The following is a 17,637-nucleotide window of genomic DNA, read 5'->3' as shown; positions in this document are numbered from 1 at the left end:
CCGCCGGTGGACAAAGTTTCCAAGTGGGAAAAGAAGGAAGGGGGGCGCGAGACACCCGGAGAGGCGCAGGAAGCGAAAGAGGAGGGGAGAGAAAGAAGAGCAAGAGGAGGAAAGGAAGAAAAGGAAGGAAGGAAGGAAGAAAGAAAAGAGAGCAAGCCCATTAAGTAGCCGGAGTGGAAATGTCCCGCAGGAAGCAAGCCAAGCCGCGCTCGGTGAAAGGTACGTCGGCGCCGCGCGCCCGAGTCAGCTCCGAGCCGGGCGCCCTGCCGCCAGCTTCGGGAAGCGGCCCCGCGAGCGCCCGCCCCGCCGCCCCTGCCTCGTGACCAATCAGGGGTTGGGGCCACCGCGGCGGGGATTGCGAGTTTGGCACCGCTTTCCTTTCCCCGCCCCCCCCCCCCCCGCCTCTTCCCTCGCCCGCTCCTCGGCCGGCGTCCCCCGTCCTGCGGGTCTCTGCGCCGCCTCCCTTCGGCGGCGCGGCGGCCGTCCAGGAAGGGGCAGCGCCTGGCTTGGAGCGAGGTGGCCGTGGAGGGGGGCTGGCCCGGCTGCGCACATCCAGGCGTGGCCAGTTCCTCCCTTGCTCCTCGGCGCTGCGGGGTGGCGGTGGCCGCGAGTCCGAGCGAGGCCGGCTGGCCCTTCTCGGCAGGGCAACCCCCCCCCGCCCCCCAGCTCCAGAAGAGCCAGTGCCCTCCGGCGCTGGGGTGGGGGTGTTTTTGGACCGTGACTCCCACCAGCATCTGCCAGCGTGGATGATAGCAAGGGATTATGGGAGATGGCCCAAACATCTGGAGAGTTCCAGGTTGCCTGCACCAGCTGTGAATCATAGGGAGCGAGCTGGAAAGGGGGAATAAGAAAACTTCCAAGCAGGCTGTGAGGAAGGAGCTCTTCTGCGTCTTCTGGGTTGAAGGCAGAGACCGAGGGCCCCCCAGGCCATGAAAAATGACCAAACAAATAAAGTGTGTAGGCTTTTGATAGGAAGCCTCCTTGAAGAGGCGTCCAGTAGACCTGCCTTGCTGCTCTACTGGAAAAGCTTTGTTTATGGATATTGCAAGGGGGCGTTCAGCCCCTGCCCCAAATATTTACTGTCCTATACATTTCAGATTTCAGACCTGGGTTTGACAGGGAGTGGAATCTTCATTCCTTTCCTTTCCCAGTTTTCTGGTGAAATTGGAGGGTTTACTCACTGGCAAACCAGGTTATGAGAAGCAGACTGTCTTGACTCTCGAGAGCTGTGCAAACTTTCAAGGGACTTTGATAATAACTGGAGATGGCTTCTGATTGGGGTAAGTGTATCTTACTCCAGAGCAGTTCCATGTGTCTCCGCAACGCTTTCCAGAGCACGAGGCCTGTCGGTGTGGCTCGTAGCCAGCTGCCGTTTGTGACGGAATGGATCCGCTTCTGAGTAGCAAATGATCAAGGTCTAGTTGTAGAAGGGGCACCTTCTAGTTGTCAAAGTGGCTTCCATCCAAAATATTTCGAAAACAGATAAGCCTCCAGGGCAAACCTTCACTGGAGGGAGACTTGGTGGCCTGGGGTAGATCTTTAAAATGGGGATGAAGCTTCAACAAAGTCAGTTCCATCTACTATTGAAGAGAGTCCTCCTGCTAGGCACCCAGTAGCTGTAACTCAATAGGTTCCAGAGACAGATCAGTGAGAGCGATGTGATGTTTACTGCCCATAGTGTAGTTTGGGGGCAGGACTTAATACATTTGCTCACTCCAGAGCCAGTTTTCTGGCAGAATGTGGAAAGGGTGCCATGGTTGAGCTTGGAAGTTATTACAGAGTTGGGAAGCTGTGAGTTTGCTGGGTCCTTGTGAAATGGTTCCAAGAATGCGATTCTTCCAATCTGGGACACACTCAGCAGGTTTTGATACGGATTTCCCAGGATCTCACTCATCCCACCTCGACAGAGAGAGATCCCGTAACAAATCTCTGAAGCGGGTTGAAGGGCCTCCTTGTGGGTTTCACTCCTAGTTTTGCTAGCTGGGGAAACTGAAACCATCTGCTTTCCCAAACCCACACCTCTCTGGGTCTCTCCTCAGTGGAATTTGCCAATGGTTCTGTGTTGCCTCTCCCTTCACTCCCGAAGGAAAGTTACATCCTCTTTTAACAAAAGCAGCTTTATAATAAGTTGCAGACCAAGCTTGCTCCATTGCCCCCCCAGGGCTGCCTGGTGACATTCTGTTGGCAGCTAATGGCAAATGATTTCTATGTAGCCAGGAGAGTAAAATAATGGCTTACTCTCCAGCTTTTTTTTTTAAATTGCTGCCACCAGAAGGTTTTATTCCTGGCTGTGAGCAGGTTAATTCAATTTTTTTATGAGAATGTGATTTGATACCCTCCCCCCCCCATCATTCTGGAAGCTTCCCTTCCCTTCTTCCCCCCCACCCTTCTTCATTTTTTTCCTTGCAGAGAATTAAGAAGAATTGGTTCACAACTTTTTAAAAATTATTAAGTGAGTTGCAACTTAACAGTCTTCTAAAAATGGGAGGGTTGTGTTGTAATTAGGAAGTAGATGCTTGTATATGGGTGTAGCTGTGTTTGGAAGTCTACTTCATTATTCCATAAATAATAAAGGTACTTGATATGTATTTTCCCCATCATCCATTTTAAGGGCTTGAGTGCCCTTGGCAAAAGGAGCTTTGTGTGTGTGTGTGTGTGTGTGTGTGTGGTTTTTTTTCTTCTTCTACTTAATATGCAACCCTTGGCCTTAAGTACAGGGTATTGACTATCTTAGGCCTTTTTCCATCCCACATTCAAAGAGGATGGGATTTGTGATTCAGCTTTTGGAAGAGCTGCTGGCCTGTGCCACATTTTTAATTTAATTTTTTTTGTCCCTGTTGCTGAAGGCAGGCACCTGAAATAAAAGATGAAGAGTTTGTGGAACAACAGCAACAACAACAAAAAAAGATGGACAGGGGAAGAATTTGAAACTGGTTATAGAATGGGTATGGAAACATAGGCAATCTGAAAATTTGTATCTATGACCCATATTTCTTCATTTTCCTTATTTCATTTCCTTACCTTTTTTGGGGGAAGAGAGCTGTCTGCTCAAGGTATAGGGTTGCAGCCCTAAAGGATCAAATGTGAGGAGCATTGGGCTATTTTATTACAAGTCTTGTACTTGCACCAGACTAAGAGTTGGTCTGTAAAGACAGATGCTGTATTGAATAACTAAACTAACAGCTGAGTTGCACTGATAGGAAGAGTCACTTGTTGAGATGGGAGGCTATAGAAATCAAACAACTAACTAACTATCTAACTAAATAGGAAACTCTAAGAACGTAGGAAGAAGGTATAAATATGTTTGGTTATTTACCAGGCTACCTGACATCTCTGTGGCCAATGGTTTGTGCAGATGTTTATCCTGATTTGATGGTGTTTCAAGAGTGTTGGCATCAAAACCCAAGGTCACTCGTGTTAATAGATCTAGAAGGTGAACTGTGGTATAACAACTGCTCACTGGCTCATATTTCTCCATCCTCATCAACCCAACCCCAATTCCAGTTTAGTTCAAATACAGACATAAGAAAGCTGCTGTTGAAGATTGCTGAACATTTTTCCATATTCAGCTGAAACTGTAGCACAGCTGAGTGTCCATCTGTGATTTGGAACCTGTGGTGGGCCTGCGTTGTGCCTTCCTTGAGTGGTGCCCATGGATTTGGTCGTCAGGCTTGTTACCATGATAGTGGTAAAAGTTAGCAACTGAGTGATGTTTAGGGCTCAGAAGTTGATCCTATCCTGTTCAGAGGAACAGCTCATAGCGCTCATGAATACTTTTTCCAGCTAAGTACGTACAGAGTTGCAACTCTGTACCATACACATGGAATAAAAGTCACTGAACTTTCTATCTCTTCATGTTGGATTCATCAACTCTAAGATAATAGATTTATATTTTGTGGCGCATCAGGCAGAAAACAGACGTATTAGAGAGTAAGCCATGTTGAACCTGAATAAATAAAGATAGGTGGTGGTGGTCTTGTTTTAGTGTGTCTTGGGCATTATATTTTACATGGATTTTTTGGGAGGGAGGAATGGTTTAAATGGTTTGTATGCTGCCCAGAGTAGTTGAGAGTCAGCATAGGTAAAGGTAAAGGTTTCCCTTGACGTAAAGTCCAGTCGTGTCCGACTCTAGGGGGCGGTGCTCATCTCCGTTTCAAAGCCTTGGAGCCGGCATTGTCATAGACACTTCCGGGTCATGTGGCCAGTATGACTCACGGAACGCCGTTACCTTCCCGCCGAAGCGGTACCAATTAATCTACTCACATTTGCATGTTTTCGAACTGCTTGGTGTGCAGAGTCAGCATACAAATTATAATAATAATATAAACATTTTTTCTGTATGTGTAACCTTTCTTTTACTACTGCAGAATAGCTTTAAGATATTTTTAAAAGTAAAAAAAAATCTATATTTGGAAGATGGAAGTGTGTAATATGTGGAAACTGAAGTACAGTAGTAGCAAAATATCCTGTTAAAGGTTTCCTTTTTCTCCCCTTCTCTTTATCTGCTACACAGTCATTTCCCAAATGAAAAAATGTTTGTTCATGGACTGCTCTCCCCCACCTTCAAAGGAAGAAAACAGCCTGTAAAATGAACATCATTTTCCAGGGTGGTACCTGATTGTATGAACTGCATCCATACATTTGGCACCTTGTTCTCCAACTATTTGTAAACTTTGAGACTTTACCATTTTTTTTGTTAATTAGAACAATTGTAACAAGTTATTAGAAATAAAGGGAATAGCTTTCCCTGGAAAATTTAAAAAAACTTTTAAAACTTCATTTGAATGAATGAAATTAATAATTGTAGGAGCTGTTAATTTTACTAATAAGGAGGACCTGGTTTTTGAAAAGATACATGGCAGAGATAGAAGGCTTCTTGAATTTTCTCCTGGTGAGTCAGGATTTTTGCTATAAAATGTGCATTGAAGGTATTATAAAAGGGAGAAGGTATCTTTTATGGACAGATAGTGTGTTTGAGCCTCTCAGCTCTGTCAGCTTAACAGGATGGTTTTATGGACCATTGCAATCCAGATAGGCTTGCTAAGGAAACTGCAGAAGTACTTAATAGAAGAAATATATCAAGCCCTGAGAGTGGAGGAGGAAACAAGGGAAGAAGTAAGCAACAATAATTTCAGTTGCATGTTTTGGGAGGGGTGTCAAGCTTACCTGAAACCAGATAATGGAGCTGTTGGAAGGGGACAGCTCTATTAAGCATGAGGATTCCACCTCTAGAGGATGGGACCTTGACTTTTCAAAAACACTTCCTCCTCTTTCAATACAAGTCCAGAGTCGTCTTCGAGATGGGCGGTGGAAAAATATGATAAATAAATAAAAATAAATATTTTTCCCCCTCAGGTAATCACTAATGGGTTGGAAAAGCCAAATAAAATGCTTGTTTCTCTTCTTTTGGATTGTGACCTCTCTTCTGATCTTGGTTCAGATGTTTTTCTGTACCCCTGTACCTTTTCCAATACCCAGGAGTGAGTCTTGACCATTATTTTGCAACTGAAACAGTGGCATCAGACCCTTTTCCAGTGAAGGTGAATTGCTGGATGATCAGAAGATCTTCTGGATGTTGCCAGCTTCTGTGCCACTGCTAACTTGCTAAATTTTGTCTTGAAATGTCACTGGATAGAAATAATGAAAGATTGGGTTCTGTTTTGGTGGATTTTTTATGTGGGTAGGAAAAGAAATCTTCAGAACTTGTTTATTTGAGAAAAAAAAAAACCCTATCAGATGATGTTGAGACCCTGGCAGCTGGCAGTCTAATTGGTTGCCACGGTCCATGTTTCCATGGAAATAATTGAAATGCAATAAATAAGGAATTCTAAGGTCACAGGTTCTCTGACCTAAGACAGGCAGAAAATAACTTTAAATTACAGTGGTTGCTTCAAATGCATACCTCTGGTGTGTTACCTTGCTTAAAATACTCTGTCTGGCCAATTTTGCAATTTAGGTATTAGCGTAATAACAGGGAGTTTCCTCATTTCTTCCTGTGCTTTTGCTTTTCAGATATTATAAAGAACACAGTTATAGTTGAAGATGCAGGTTGCATGTGTCAGGGAAAGAGCAAAGATAGCTCAGAGCAGAAATCTAAAAATGCTGGTGATATCTCTTTTTAAAAATTGTGTGAAATGACTTAATCATCCCTATTGATGTTATGCATTAAGTAACTGTTCATAACTAGGATCCCATTTTCTTCCAGTATATTCATTCAGGCTGATAGATGCAGTAATTGTAGTATCAGTATGCATTCATTTAAACTGATAGCTATGGAAATATTTCCTTAAAAGTTTTAAAATTGAATATGTTGACTTACATTAACAATGTGGGTTTTTTGGGTGTGTATGCGTGTGTATTTATTTGTTTGCTAGATTTATATCCTACCTTTTCTCTAGTTTAGGCTGCTGTTTGTAGGTTGCCTTCCTATACTTTTATTGGCAGTAAAAGGCTGATGTATTTTGTCAGTGTATTAATATGCAGTAATTTTGAAAACAATAGTTTTTCCATTAAATTTTATTTGCAAGCATATGTCCAAGCTTGGTCAACACCACTTACTCATTATGCAGATAGCATTATTTTAGATTTAGATTTGCAGTATAGCTGTGAGCATAACTATTGCATTATTTGGTAGTTTGCTGTTTTTCCCCCTGAAAGGAATTTGGATTGAAAGCCACAGAGTGATAAATCGTTTATGATATTAGCAATGGTCTATGCAACCAACCAAAAGTTTAAATTACACCTTGAAAGAAGGTGTAATTAAAATCAGTTGCAATTTTGGATCAAACTAGTTACTGGATGAATTGAGATCTCAAAATGTCCCTCAACAGAGTCTTTACTGGAAAAACATTTTGGAATTTGTATTACCTGCCCAATCTTATACTGTAGGCTGTTGACATTATTCCTGAATACTTTTTCTGAATTCATATCCTTGATTGCTTTAGGTTGTTGCAACTCACTTAAATATGAAAGTCAATTAAAACCTTTTTTACTGAATGTTACATGTGATTCGCCCCCCCCAAACATTGAAATTCTTCCACATGTAAAGTTGGAGGGAAATCAGATGGAGTTAGTTGATTTTAAATCCAAGATAGACAGCTTTATGTATTGATTTCAGGTTGTAGTGGTGTTTTGGGTGGATGAAGTTGCATGTTGGGAACCCAAGTATTTTACAGAGGAAGGAAGGAAGGAAAAAAGAGAGGAAGGAAAGAAGGAAGGAAGGAAAAAAGAGAGGAAGGGAGGAAGGAAAGAAGGAAAGGAAACAAACTGATAAAGCTCAGATTTGTTATTGTGCCTGAAATGCAGATTGTCACTTTGGATTTTTAATTTTGGGTGGGGGGCTTGGCAAAATATGCTCATAGAAAGTTTTGATTTACAGCCTACTTGCCTCAAAGAAAAAACAAAAGAGGGGCTGTTAGCTTTTGCCTCTCCCTGAAAACTGTCGACTTAGGTGGTTTCCTGCTTCAATATATGCAAAGCAATAATAATAGAGATGATGATGATCAAAACGTCATCAGTTGCTCTTTCCCAATTAACTGATTGCTCAGAACGATTACATGTAAAGAAACGGTGTTTCATCTATCTCTGTGGGCAGAGCTTGATTTTTTAATGTCTTCTGGAAAGACTTTCTTTTTGTCTTGATTGATGTCAAGTATGAAAGCATGATCGTAATATCCTTTGGAAAGCTATTGTATTGTCAGCTCTAACTGACAGCAGGAGGCCCTCCTAGTGATATAGATTAGCGCTGTAGAAATACTGACATTTTCTTTGTTATACTGCTGTTGTTCTGCTCACAAAGTCAATTATACAATGTCGAAGCTCAGTGGCGGAGTTGACGGTGGAAGTAACAGCGTCTTTTATCTTTTTTTTTTAAGATATAATTTTCCCTTCTTGTTTTCCTCACCCAGTTGGCTTTCCTCTGCAATTGGTGGCTAAGAATATTGAAGCTACTAGAAAAAATGTCTCTGTCTGTCTATCTATTATCTACCTCCCTGCTTTTATTTATTTATTTGTTTGTCTATATTTATTTATTTATTTTCGTTCACTGATGGTTCTTCAGTAATCTCTCCCACTTTTAAAGATTTGCAGCACATTAAAAATCTTGGGTATTCTGATTGCAGGGGCTGAAATTACAACCCTCCCCTTTCTGAATATAGTAAATTAAATTTGCAATTGGAAAATAATCCACACAGTGTTAGTTCTGGATGCAGTGGTGGGCAGAGGTGAGAGGCTTTCTGTGCCCCACCACACGTTGAAAGCATGCTCACCGGCTAGGTAAGAAATTCCAGATTTGTAGGTTCCATTGTCTTATTTTCGCTACCAGGGAGAGTTGTGGGAAGTTTCCCTTTGGGGCTTTGCAGCAGGAGGGAGTCAGCAGCATATGAGCTTATTAGCTGGAATTTGTCGTTTATGTGTGGCATGCTTTTAATTTTCCTTTACCTGAGATAATTCCTCTTGTTTTTAAGGAGCACATATTTAAAAGTGTGGGGGGGGGTAAAGGAAGGGAAAGAGCGATTTTCAAGGGCAAGTTTGTGGAGTTGGCATAGATTTATAAATCAAACAGTCTATGAGTCAAGATGCTTATTTTTTTTCCCCTCCCTTGCTGAGAGAGAGAGAGGGAAAAAGATCTTGCAGCGAATTGCTAGCAGAGGATGCAGGGTTTTTCCCCCCCCCCTAATCCTGCCTGTGTTCTAAAAATTTGTGTGTAATGATGGTAGCAGAGAAAGCATCAGTCACCACCAAATTGCCTTAAATAACAAGTATCCGGTGGAACACTCCCTCATTGGGAATGTTAATTGTGGGATTTCTAAATTACTGTTCTAAGCTAATAGACAAAAGATTCCACAGTTCCCAGTAATTTGTCAGGATTTATTTTGTTTCTCTTCAATAATTGAAAATTAATGTCTTGAAGTGAAAACAGATGTTCGCGCCACATTTCAATTGGGTATAGGAAAAAAAAAGTGAAGGAGGCTTTGTATATGTGTCTTCCTTGTTTGTAACAGAGTTGATGTGAGGCTAATGAAGCTTTTGGACTCACCCGACTGATGGATAGAATATAAACTTAATTAACCTATAAGTAAAATGAATAATCTCAGGGGAACATAAATTGCATCGTTTTATTGTGTGCTTGGTAATTCTTGTTTCATTTATATAATTAAAAAAGGTCCTCCATTTGAAAATGGCTTTTACTTGCCAAATATGGAAAATCACATGGGGTTAAGACTCCATGTTTGTTGTTTGCTTTGGGCGCTGTTGTGTCCACTCAACCGCTGCAATTTGTAACATATGCTTTATTCGCATAGCATGAACCCAGCTATGATAGCTTCTTCAACAACCAACTTTTCTTTTAAACCATTGCTTAATATAGTGTGTGAACCTGGTCTGTGTATGGTTCTGCCTGAACAAGACTCAACACAAAGTGTTTGGCTAATGCAGAGTTATCCTGGTTTGTCATAACCATCTGTCTGTCTGACTTCGGTGGAAGAGTGTTAGTTTTTCTTGGTTTGGTTGGTTGACCTGTTGCCTTCCAAATATGTTGGATTTCAACTCCCACAATTCCCAAATAGCATGGCTTTTGGCCTAAGAGTGGATTAAACCAATTAATAAGAAGGTCGATCTGTGAATAGCTATCAATCATAGCAAAAACTTGGGACCTTCAGATTCCTGAATAATATACCTTTAAATATCATAATCTGGACAGCAACAGAGGGAAGAGATGAATTAAAAGGAACCCTGAAACTAATAATAATCCTCTTCCTCTTCCTCCACTTCTTCTCTGATGTTCTTATAATGTTTAATATATAATTGGGATTCCAGAGTTGAGGGGGATTAAGGATCTTAAAGTAGAAGATCTGTGTAATGGAGGATATTTGTACCCCATTTGTTGGTGTGGTATGGTAGAGCTGTGTAGTCACTATTGTGCTGCATAATTTTCAACTTTGACGTTTGGGAATGAACGTGGCTACAAGTCTGGCCTTCTTTCTTTCTCCACTCATGGAAATCCACATTGCTTAGCTCTAGCAAGTTGAGTAATAGAGAGCAAGTGTCATAGGAGACTTCAGAAGAAGACAGACCGAGGTATGTTTGCTTCCAGTGTCTGAAGACAGAAACTAAGGAAGATACATTAGTAAAGGACAGTGTATGTGGCCATTTTACCTTCTGGTGCACACACCCCTTAAACCAGGGTTTATGACTTCTTGTTGGAACCTGAAAGGGTGATCATTTTGGATTCTGAAAACTAAATATGTGGAATTCCTGGTGCTCTCTGAGCTTGGTTGCTTGCTTGCAGACGTTTCAGTACCCAGCTAGGTAACATCATCAGTGCAATAAGCAAACAACCAAATTCAGAGAACACCAAGAACTCCACCATTCAGCCCTGAGCCACAGATATTCTCTTCTATTGGAACTAAATAGGTATCCAAGGTTTGAAATAGATTTGAGATCCCTATTTCCAGAAACCTAAAAATGGCTATCCTTCCAGAGCTAGAGGGCATGATAAGCCACCAAATATGGTCAAAGAAGGGTAACAATGGGTAAAGGATGTTACCTGTCTCCTTGTTAAACAAGTGTTTCAGCTTAGATTTTGTGAGCTTGCAGACAATATTTGTTTGCCTGGGGTGGCTTACAAGTATTCGCCATGTGTTTCAACCATGTACTGCATGTATCTCAGATATATTGGTCTGGATGAGGCCTCTGAAGGAGTTGTTAATATATGACCTTCTTTTAAAACAACTGTCTGTGAACTTGAAGATATGGATCTGCCTTATACTGAACTAAATTAGATGTTTGGTCTCCTAACCTAGTAATTCTTGCCCTGTGGTGAGAGATCTTCAAAGGTCTTAGCTAGATCCTTCTAATATTTTATTTTACTGTATCATGCCAAAACCATTCACAGGTCTGAACAGAGAACAATAGGACAGAGCTTTGCAGCTGAAGAGCTTCCATTCAAAACTTCAAAGTATTTGGCTTTGGGTTAACATCTTGTGCAACCCCAGCTATTGTGGTGTGCAAATCATGGCTTATAGCTTCATACAAAAAGTGAACCCAGCCAGTTGTGGCTTATTTGTTAAATAACAATTTGTGCTAAATTTAGCAAACTATAGTTTATTGCAGCATGCAAATCCAGCTAAGCTTCTTTTTGGGTGCAATTTGCTTAGAAAGCCAAGTGTTGGAGCTAAACGGTACAACAGCTGAATGGTACGTGATGCTTCTTAAGTGCCTTCAATTAATTGTATGTGATACGTTAACATAGTTCCCCCCACCCGTGAGATGGTTGTACTACCTCCACGTGTAAAGTCCTTAAAAAAAAGAAGAAAGTAATTGAAATTTTGTCTTTTGTTACCTGGGAATGAATTATTTTTGAAATGTTGTTATTCGTCCTGCTGTGAGGTTTATCTCTTCTGTTGATCCCAATTAAATAAAACATACTGTTGTTCTCCAGTTTTGTATTGAACTGAATCCCCTGCCTCTAGGCTGACGAAAAGCTGCTGAGAGGGGGCTCTGTTTTTGCTTGGGGGGTGGGCAGGGCCCTGGTAAACATTTGTATTAAGATTTTCCATTTCAGAAGGTTCAGCTGGGGTTGGGGGTAGGTGAAGTGGCAGATGCTTTACAGGTGTTTTGGAGAGCTGTGTCAGTGCTTAAAACAAGGGCTGAATGTTAACATTAATGTGAATTGCAGCTTGGGAAAGGCAATACAAGTAGTCCTCGCTTAGCAACCATTTGTTTAGTGACCGTTTGGACTTACGCTGGTGCTGAAAAAAAGACTTATGACTGGAACTCACAGTTAGGACCATCACGGTGTCACCATGGTCATGTGATTACAATTTGGGTGCTTGGCAACCAGTTCACATTTATGACTGTCGCAGCATCCCATGGTCATGTGATCACCATTTTCTACCTTTCCAGCTAGCTTCGGGCAAGCTAAATCAATGGGAAACTGCATGATTCACTTAACAACCATGTGGTTCGCTTAACGCCCACAGTGATTCGCTTAACGGCCACCACAAAATAGGTTGTAAAATCGGGTCAGATTTGCTTAATGACTGCTTTGCTTAGCAACCAAAATTCCTGTCCCAATTGTGGTTGTTAAGTGAGGACCACCTCTAGAGAAATACAGGCAAACTTCCATTGCCTGTGTGACCATATGTGCCAGGTGATCTGGTTCTTGGGCTATAATAGGAAGACTGATCAAGTGGCAGGGAAATTCATTAGACAATTTTCATGAAGCTCTTAGGAGGTTTTTTTCTTTTCTTTTTTTACATATCTAAAGAAATGGTGGAATTCGCCCCAAGAATGATACCTGTGTTACACGAGAGAGGCATCAGAGGTTAGTTTCAGGCATACTTGTAAATTTATGGGAGATGTGCAGTAGATCTGGCGTAATGGTATCTTTTGAGCTGTAGCCACATTTTAACTATATGGATGCTCCTTCATTATCAGTTAAGAGAGCGTCTGCTGCTCCAGTTCATGCAGGAGCAGTGAGTAAATGTCAGCCTTACCATGTAGACCAGACAGGAAACAAGACCAGATAAGCTAATTCTACTTTATTGTAAGGCTGCATTCGCAGAATCTTGCAAGTCTGAATGTAGAATTCTCCCACCATCTCCTTTACAGGCTGAGAAACTAGGGTGGGTCCCTTCTGAGCCTCTTGCCTCACCCACTATCCAGCTGTGGGCTGTGCAATATCTTATTTGACTTGATAGTGTCTCTTTGCCCTGTCTCCCAAGGTCTTTCCCACATACCATTACAGTAAAAGACTGAGAAAGTCTTTGCTATAGGAAGTTGGGTGACAAATTGAATGGGGGGTGCAATCCAGTTGGAAGAGAAATTGAAGTGGGGAAGCAATCCAGTTGCTGAGATTTCCATCACTTTATTCTATCTTCTTTCAATAAACCTTGGTAAGGAACATCTGGAAGGATCTTGTTTTCAGAGAAGAAAGTATTTATAATCTGGATCCTTTGGTGAGAAGGCATTGTAACAGCACATCACCACTTGCAGGGTTTGATATGTTAAGTCAATTTTGGTTGAGTGTAGCCATTCCCAGCTTGGCCATCTTCAAGATATATAGCCAATTACCTGAATTCCCTAACCAGCATTGCCACTGTTGTGAATTCTTGGAGTCCATACACCTAGAGTGTTGAGCAAAGCAAGTTTAGTGGGTTGTGTACATTCAATCTTTGGAAGCCATTGTTTATAACAAAGTGCTGTGTGAGTCCATCCATTATGGCTTAGCATTATGTACAAACCACATCTGGAGAGTGCTACTGAGGAAGACTGCTCTAAATCAGCACACCATAGTGCTTATTTTAATTTGTTTTAAGTTGTGAATGATTGTGTAGTTGGGATGTACCAATTTATTGACTGTAGTACATCTTCATTCAAGGACATCTTTGTTCATTCGGTTGAAAGAAAATTGGGCTGATCGTTAAATGTGGAAGTCAGATTACAGTGTCATGTTTGAGTGTGATTTGTCATGCAAAGCAGTTCTGAGAATAGAAATTTGGAGAGGTCTTGATGTACACTTTTTAAAAAAGCATTTATTTGGATAATATTTCTTAACATATGTCCATTTCTTTTGGTATGCCTTAGTCATAAGTATAAACTAAACAAATGTAGCAATAATAAAGGGGAACATAATTTTATGTTCAAATTGTATACAGTAGAACCCAAGAATGTAAGATTCCACTGAAAAGTAATGTATCGATTACCATAACAATTATATTCATTTCTTGAATGAACAAGTTCTATGTTACTGTCACATTTCTTATTTTATCTAGTGATCATCGTGGCTAGGGATTATGACAGACCTTGACTGATTGATTGGATTTTTACTCCACCACATTTTAATCAGTCTTGGCAGCTTCCAAATAAAATTGTCACCATAACAAAATAACAAAAATAATTCCCCAAAGACATAAAACATATATTACCCATCTACCTGGTGGCATCTTCTATATTACCCATCCACCAAACATCTTCTAGAAGAGCTCAGGGTTCAGCTTCTTTCAAGGGTGGCCAGGACTTGGGGTCACATAACCTCAAGTGGAGGAGATTCTAAAGGGCTGGTGCTGCCATTGACAAACAATGCTTCTTAGTATCATACACACCCCTCCTGAAAATGGTGTTTCTTCTCCCAAAACAGTTGCAATGTTTGGGATGAGATACAATCATGGAGGCAACCTGGAACCAAGCTATAAAGGTCTTTATAGGATAACAGAAGCACTTTAAATTGCACCTGGATGCTAACAGGCAACCGATGTAGAGCCTGCAGTGCAGGTCTCACATACACCCAAAGAAACTTCCTGATGGATTTTAAAGGCAGCTCCATGTAGAACATGTTGCAGTAGTCAAGTGGTGATGAAGGCATGAGTGACTGTAGCAAGGTCCTCTCACCCCAGTTATGACTACAAGGGTGGGCAAAGGCCCCCATTGCCATGGCCTCACCTGCGGTTCAACAGCAGCCATGAGTCTAGGACCTGCTCCCTCAGGGAGGCTACCTTCCCACCCACAGTCATCATTGGCTGGAAGACAATCTTGATAGACAAACAGCAACTCTGTCTTGCTAGGGTTCAATTTCAGCCTGTTCTACCTCATCCCGTGAAATGATATTGACATTGCAGCATAGCCTGGAGTCATGATATACAATTGGGTATTATTGGCATATATTACTGAAAGTAACATGGTAGTGCCAGTAACATGGCAAAGCATGGTTGAAAGATCATGGTAGAGGTTCAAGAACTACTGTAGATGTTCAAGAACTACTGTAGAGGTTCAAGAACATAGCTTTTTGATAAGCTAGTTTTATTACAGATACCAGAAAAGACATAATTAAAGTGAGACAGACAACAAAAAACCAGCCACTTCCAACTCTGACCTTCAAATCATATCTATAACAATCCCAAGATTGAAATCCTGCCTGGGGGCCCCAAGAGGCTGAGAGCTGATTGTTTCTCAGTTAGAGGAGAAGCTGACATTTCTGCCTTATTATTGTAAAATGAACCAGAAGCATTTTCCAAATTTTTGAGAACTTGCAGTGAGTACTTTTACAAAATGGTGGCCAAGCTGGGCACAGCTTAGAATTCCCCTTGCCTCCTCTCATCATAGCATCACCTGAAACAAAATGAGAAGACCTCAAAGTAAGTTAACACATTGCACAAGGTCATTAGACTTGGCAGTAAAGTTCACAAAGTATCTGTTTACAGCTTATTTAAAATGAAATGAATTATCCAAGTGCGGTAGCAGTTTATTTAATTTTGCTTGTGGCCCTGCTCTCTGGTTTGTCCCAGCTGGATGTCAACCTAATCTTGGGTGGTGTTCAGATGATGCTCCAAACAAGCTATGGACGAGGGTTTTCCTCCCTGCCCTGCTTGGAAGAAGGGGAGAACTGGCACATGCTCACAGTTTTATGGCTTAGCAGAGGAAGGGGTAATAGAATGCCCTAATTTATGTGTGACACCCTCCCCCAACCTTTGTGTGCACCTTCCTAGAATCCCTTCTGTTTACAATTGCCAAGAATGAGCACACAGGCACGTTGCAAGTTGGAGGCTGGAAGTAGACCTAAACTCTCAGCTTTACGTATCTAGTTAATGTTTAAAATCCTAACTCCCCTGCCACCAAAAATCCAGGGGAAAAAAGACAAATCCTGATTTCCTTATTTCCTTATTCAATTTGTATGGCTGCCCATCTCAAACAAATAACTCTGGGTGGTGAACAATCATAAAATCAATTAAAAACCAAATTGCAATCACAATATAAAAAAATTAAATACAGCAGCCGAGAAAATATTATAATCCATAGATGTTAACGTAACCAGGAAATGGGGCCCTTCACATACTTGGGACCCCAGGCCTGGGCATGTAGCCAGGTCTTCAAGGCCTTTTGAAAAGCCAACAGGGTTGGGGCCATCCTAATCTCAGGAGGGAGGATGTTCCAGAGGGCAGACGCTATGGCAGAAAAGGCACGTCTCCTGGTCCCCACCAGGCAACATTCCTTGGGACCTGGCGTGCCCATCCTGCCAGACCAGATTGGATGGGTACAAACAACTGGGAGAAGATGGTCCCTCAGATAACCTGGCCCCAAGCCATGGAGGGCTTTCAGGGTGACAACCAGCACCTTGAATTGCACCCAGAAGCACACCAGCAACCAATGCAGCTCATGAAGCAGCGGTGTTACATGTGCCAAATACCTGACACCATTTACTACCTGAGCATCTGCATTCTGCACCAGCTGAAGCTTCCAAATGCTGCTCAAGGGCAGCCCCATGTAGAGTGTGTTGTAGTAGTCCAGATGGGAGATCCACTTTCCACCATGCCCTGCTCAAGAGGGGTCCCATCTCAAATTTAGATACACCCTCCACTCCTGCCTTGTCTGTGCCTGAACTAAGTCAGTTTACTTTAGTGAACAGGAATGATCAATCATTCTTCGTCTCTAGAATCCTTTTTCCTTATTCAGCAGGAGACTTCTTTTCAATTAAACCAGTAGACTTGCCTTCCCAAATGCAACTTTCATTTGCTTAATTTGCTTACTTTAAATGTTTTGTTTGATTAACTGCTTTTCATTGGTTTCCATTCAAACAAGCAACGTGTCCCTTTTCAGAGAAAAGGAAAACATGTATTTAATGTTTATTTGTATACGATTGTAATGGCTGCCCATGTAATAATTTTTCGGGGGCTAAAATCTGCATTATCTTTTTAAAAGAACTAAAGAGCCTTGCTTTTTATGAATATATATTGAATTGCCTGTGTTCAGTGGGGTTGTGGTGTTAAGTTGGCTTTGAGATTCAGAGTTACTGTTGTTGTTATTGTGTGTGTGTGTGTGTTAATTTTCCCACTTAGAATTTGTTACGTGGGATGGCAGAATCTAATTCTGAAAACTGTTACGCTGACTTTCTAGAGAGAGTGCAATTCAGTGTATGAATTAATTTTAGCATTATGTATGCTTGCATTTCCCATTAATAGCTGTTTCTGCCTTGCTTTGAAAATGTAAAGCATATATAAATGCTTATTATTGCTATGTTGTTCTTTCATCGAAAAGAACACCCTAGGGAGAACTATGATTTCCATTTTGTTATTCCATTCCAAAAGGCAGCAAAAGTTTGTTTCTTTACATGTGTTTTTCCCTCAGCCCATTTGCAACTATCCATTTGCAATTATCTAGCTTTTTTTTTCCAATTGAATTAATTTTAGGAGTTATGCTCATGATTACTACTTTGTTCTCTCTCTCTCTGTCTCTCAAGCATGCACTGTTCTCTAGGATTTTCCTTCCGCAAGACTTGCGCAAAATATAATAGGGCATTTTGGATGACTTTCAACAGGAAAGCCTGCCTGGTTCACTTTACAATAACTCCTTCTAGACAGTTGGTAGGTAGTGCCGTCAGTCAAAAGCTGTTGTGTAGTTTTTTACCATTTTTTTTCCTTTTGTTGAAAGAAAACAAATAGATAAAGTGGGAAAGCCCTGGAAGATTACAATAAATCGGGCTATCCTCTCTGGGCTTCAGATATCCGAACAGTCATTAGATGGCAGCAGAAAGTTAATTTTTTCTGTATTTCTTCATTGCTATCTAGTGGCTGCCTGGAATTCTGCATCTGGGATATGCTAGTCCTACAAATGAATGACTACAGTACAGCTACGTGAACCCTA

General features: G+C 41.4%; 1 protein-coding gene across 2 annotated transcripts in view; it reads left to right on the top strand.

Moving 5' to 3' along the window:
• The window catches only part of ZNF423 (zinc finger protein 423), a 239,053-nt gene that overhangs the window by 343 nt on the left and 221,073 nt on the right, over positions 1 to 17,637 (top strand). For both annotated transcript variants that reach the window (XM_063312809.1, XM_063312810.1), the window contains exon 1: positions 1 to 219. This exon is cut by the window's left edge. In XM_063312809.1, coding sequence (XP_063168879.1) covers positions 180 to 219 — 40 coding nt within the window. In that variant the 5' untranslated portion in view covers positions 1 to 179. The remainder of the gene's footprint in view (positions 220 to 17,637) is intronic.

Source organism: Candoia aspera, chromosome 11 (assembly GCF_035149785.1).
Source record: "Candoia aspera isolate rCanAsp1 chromosome 11, rCanAsp1.hap2, whole genome shotgun sequence".
NCBI lineage: Eukaryota > Metazoa > Chordata > Lepidosauria > Squamata > Boidae > Candoia > Candoia aspera.
This window is presented reverse-complemented; position numbering and strand designations above follow the sequence as displayed.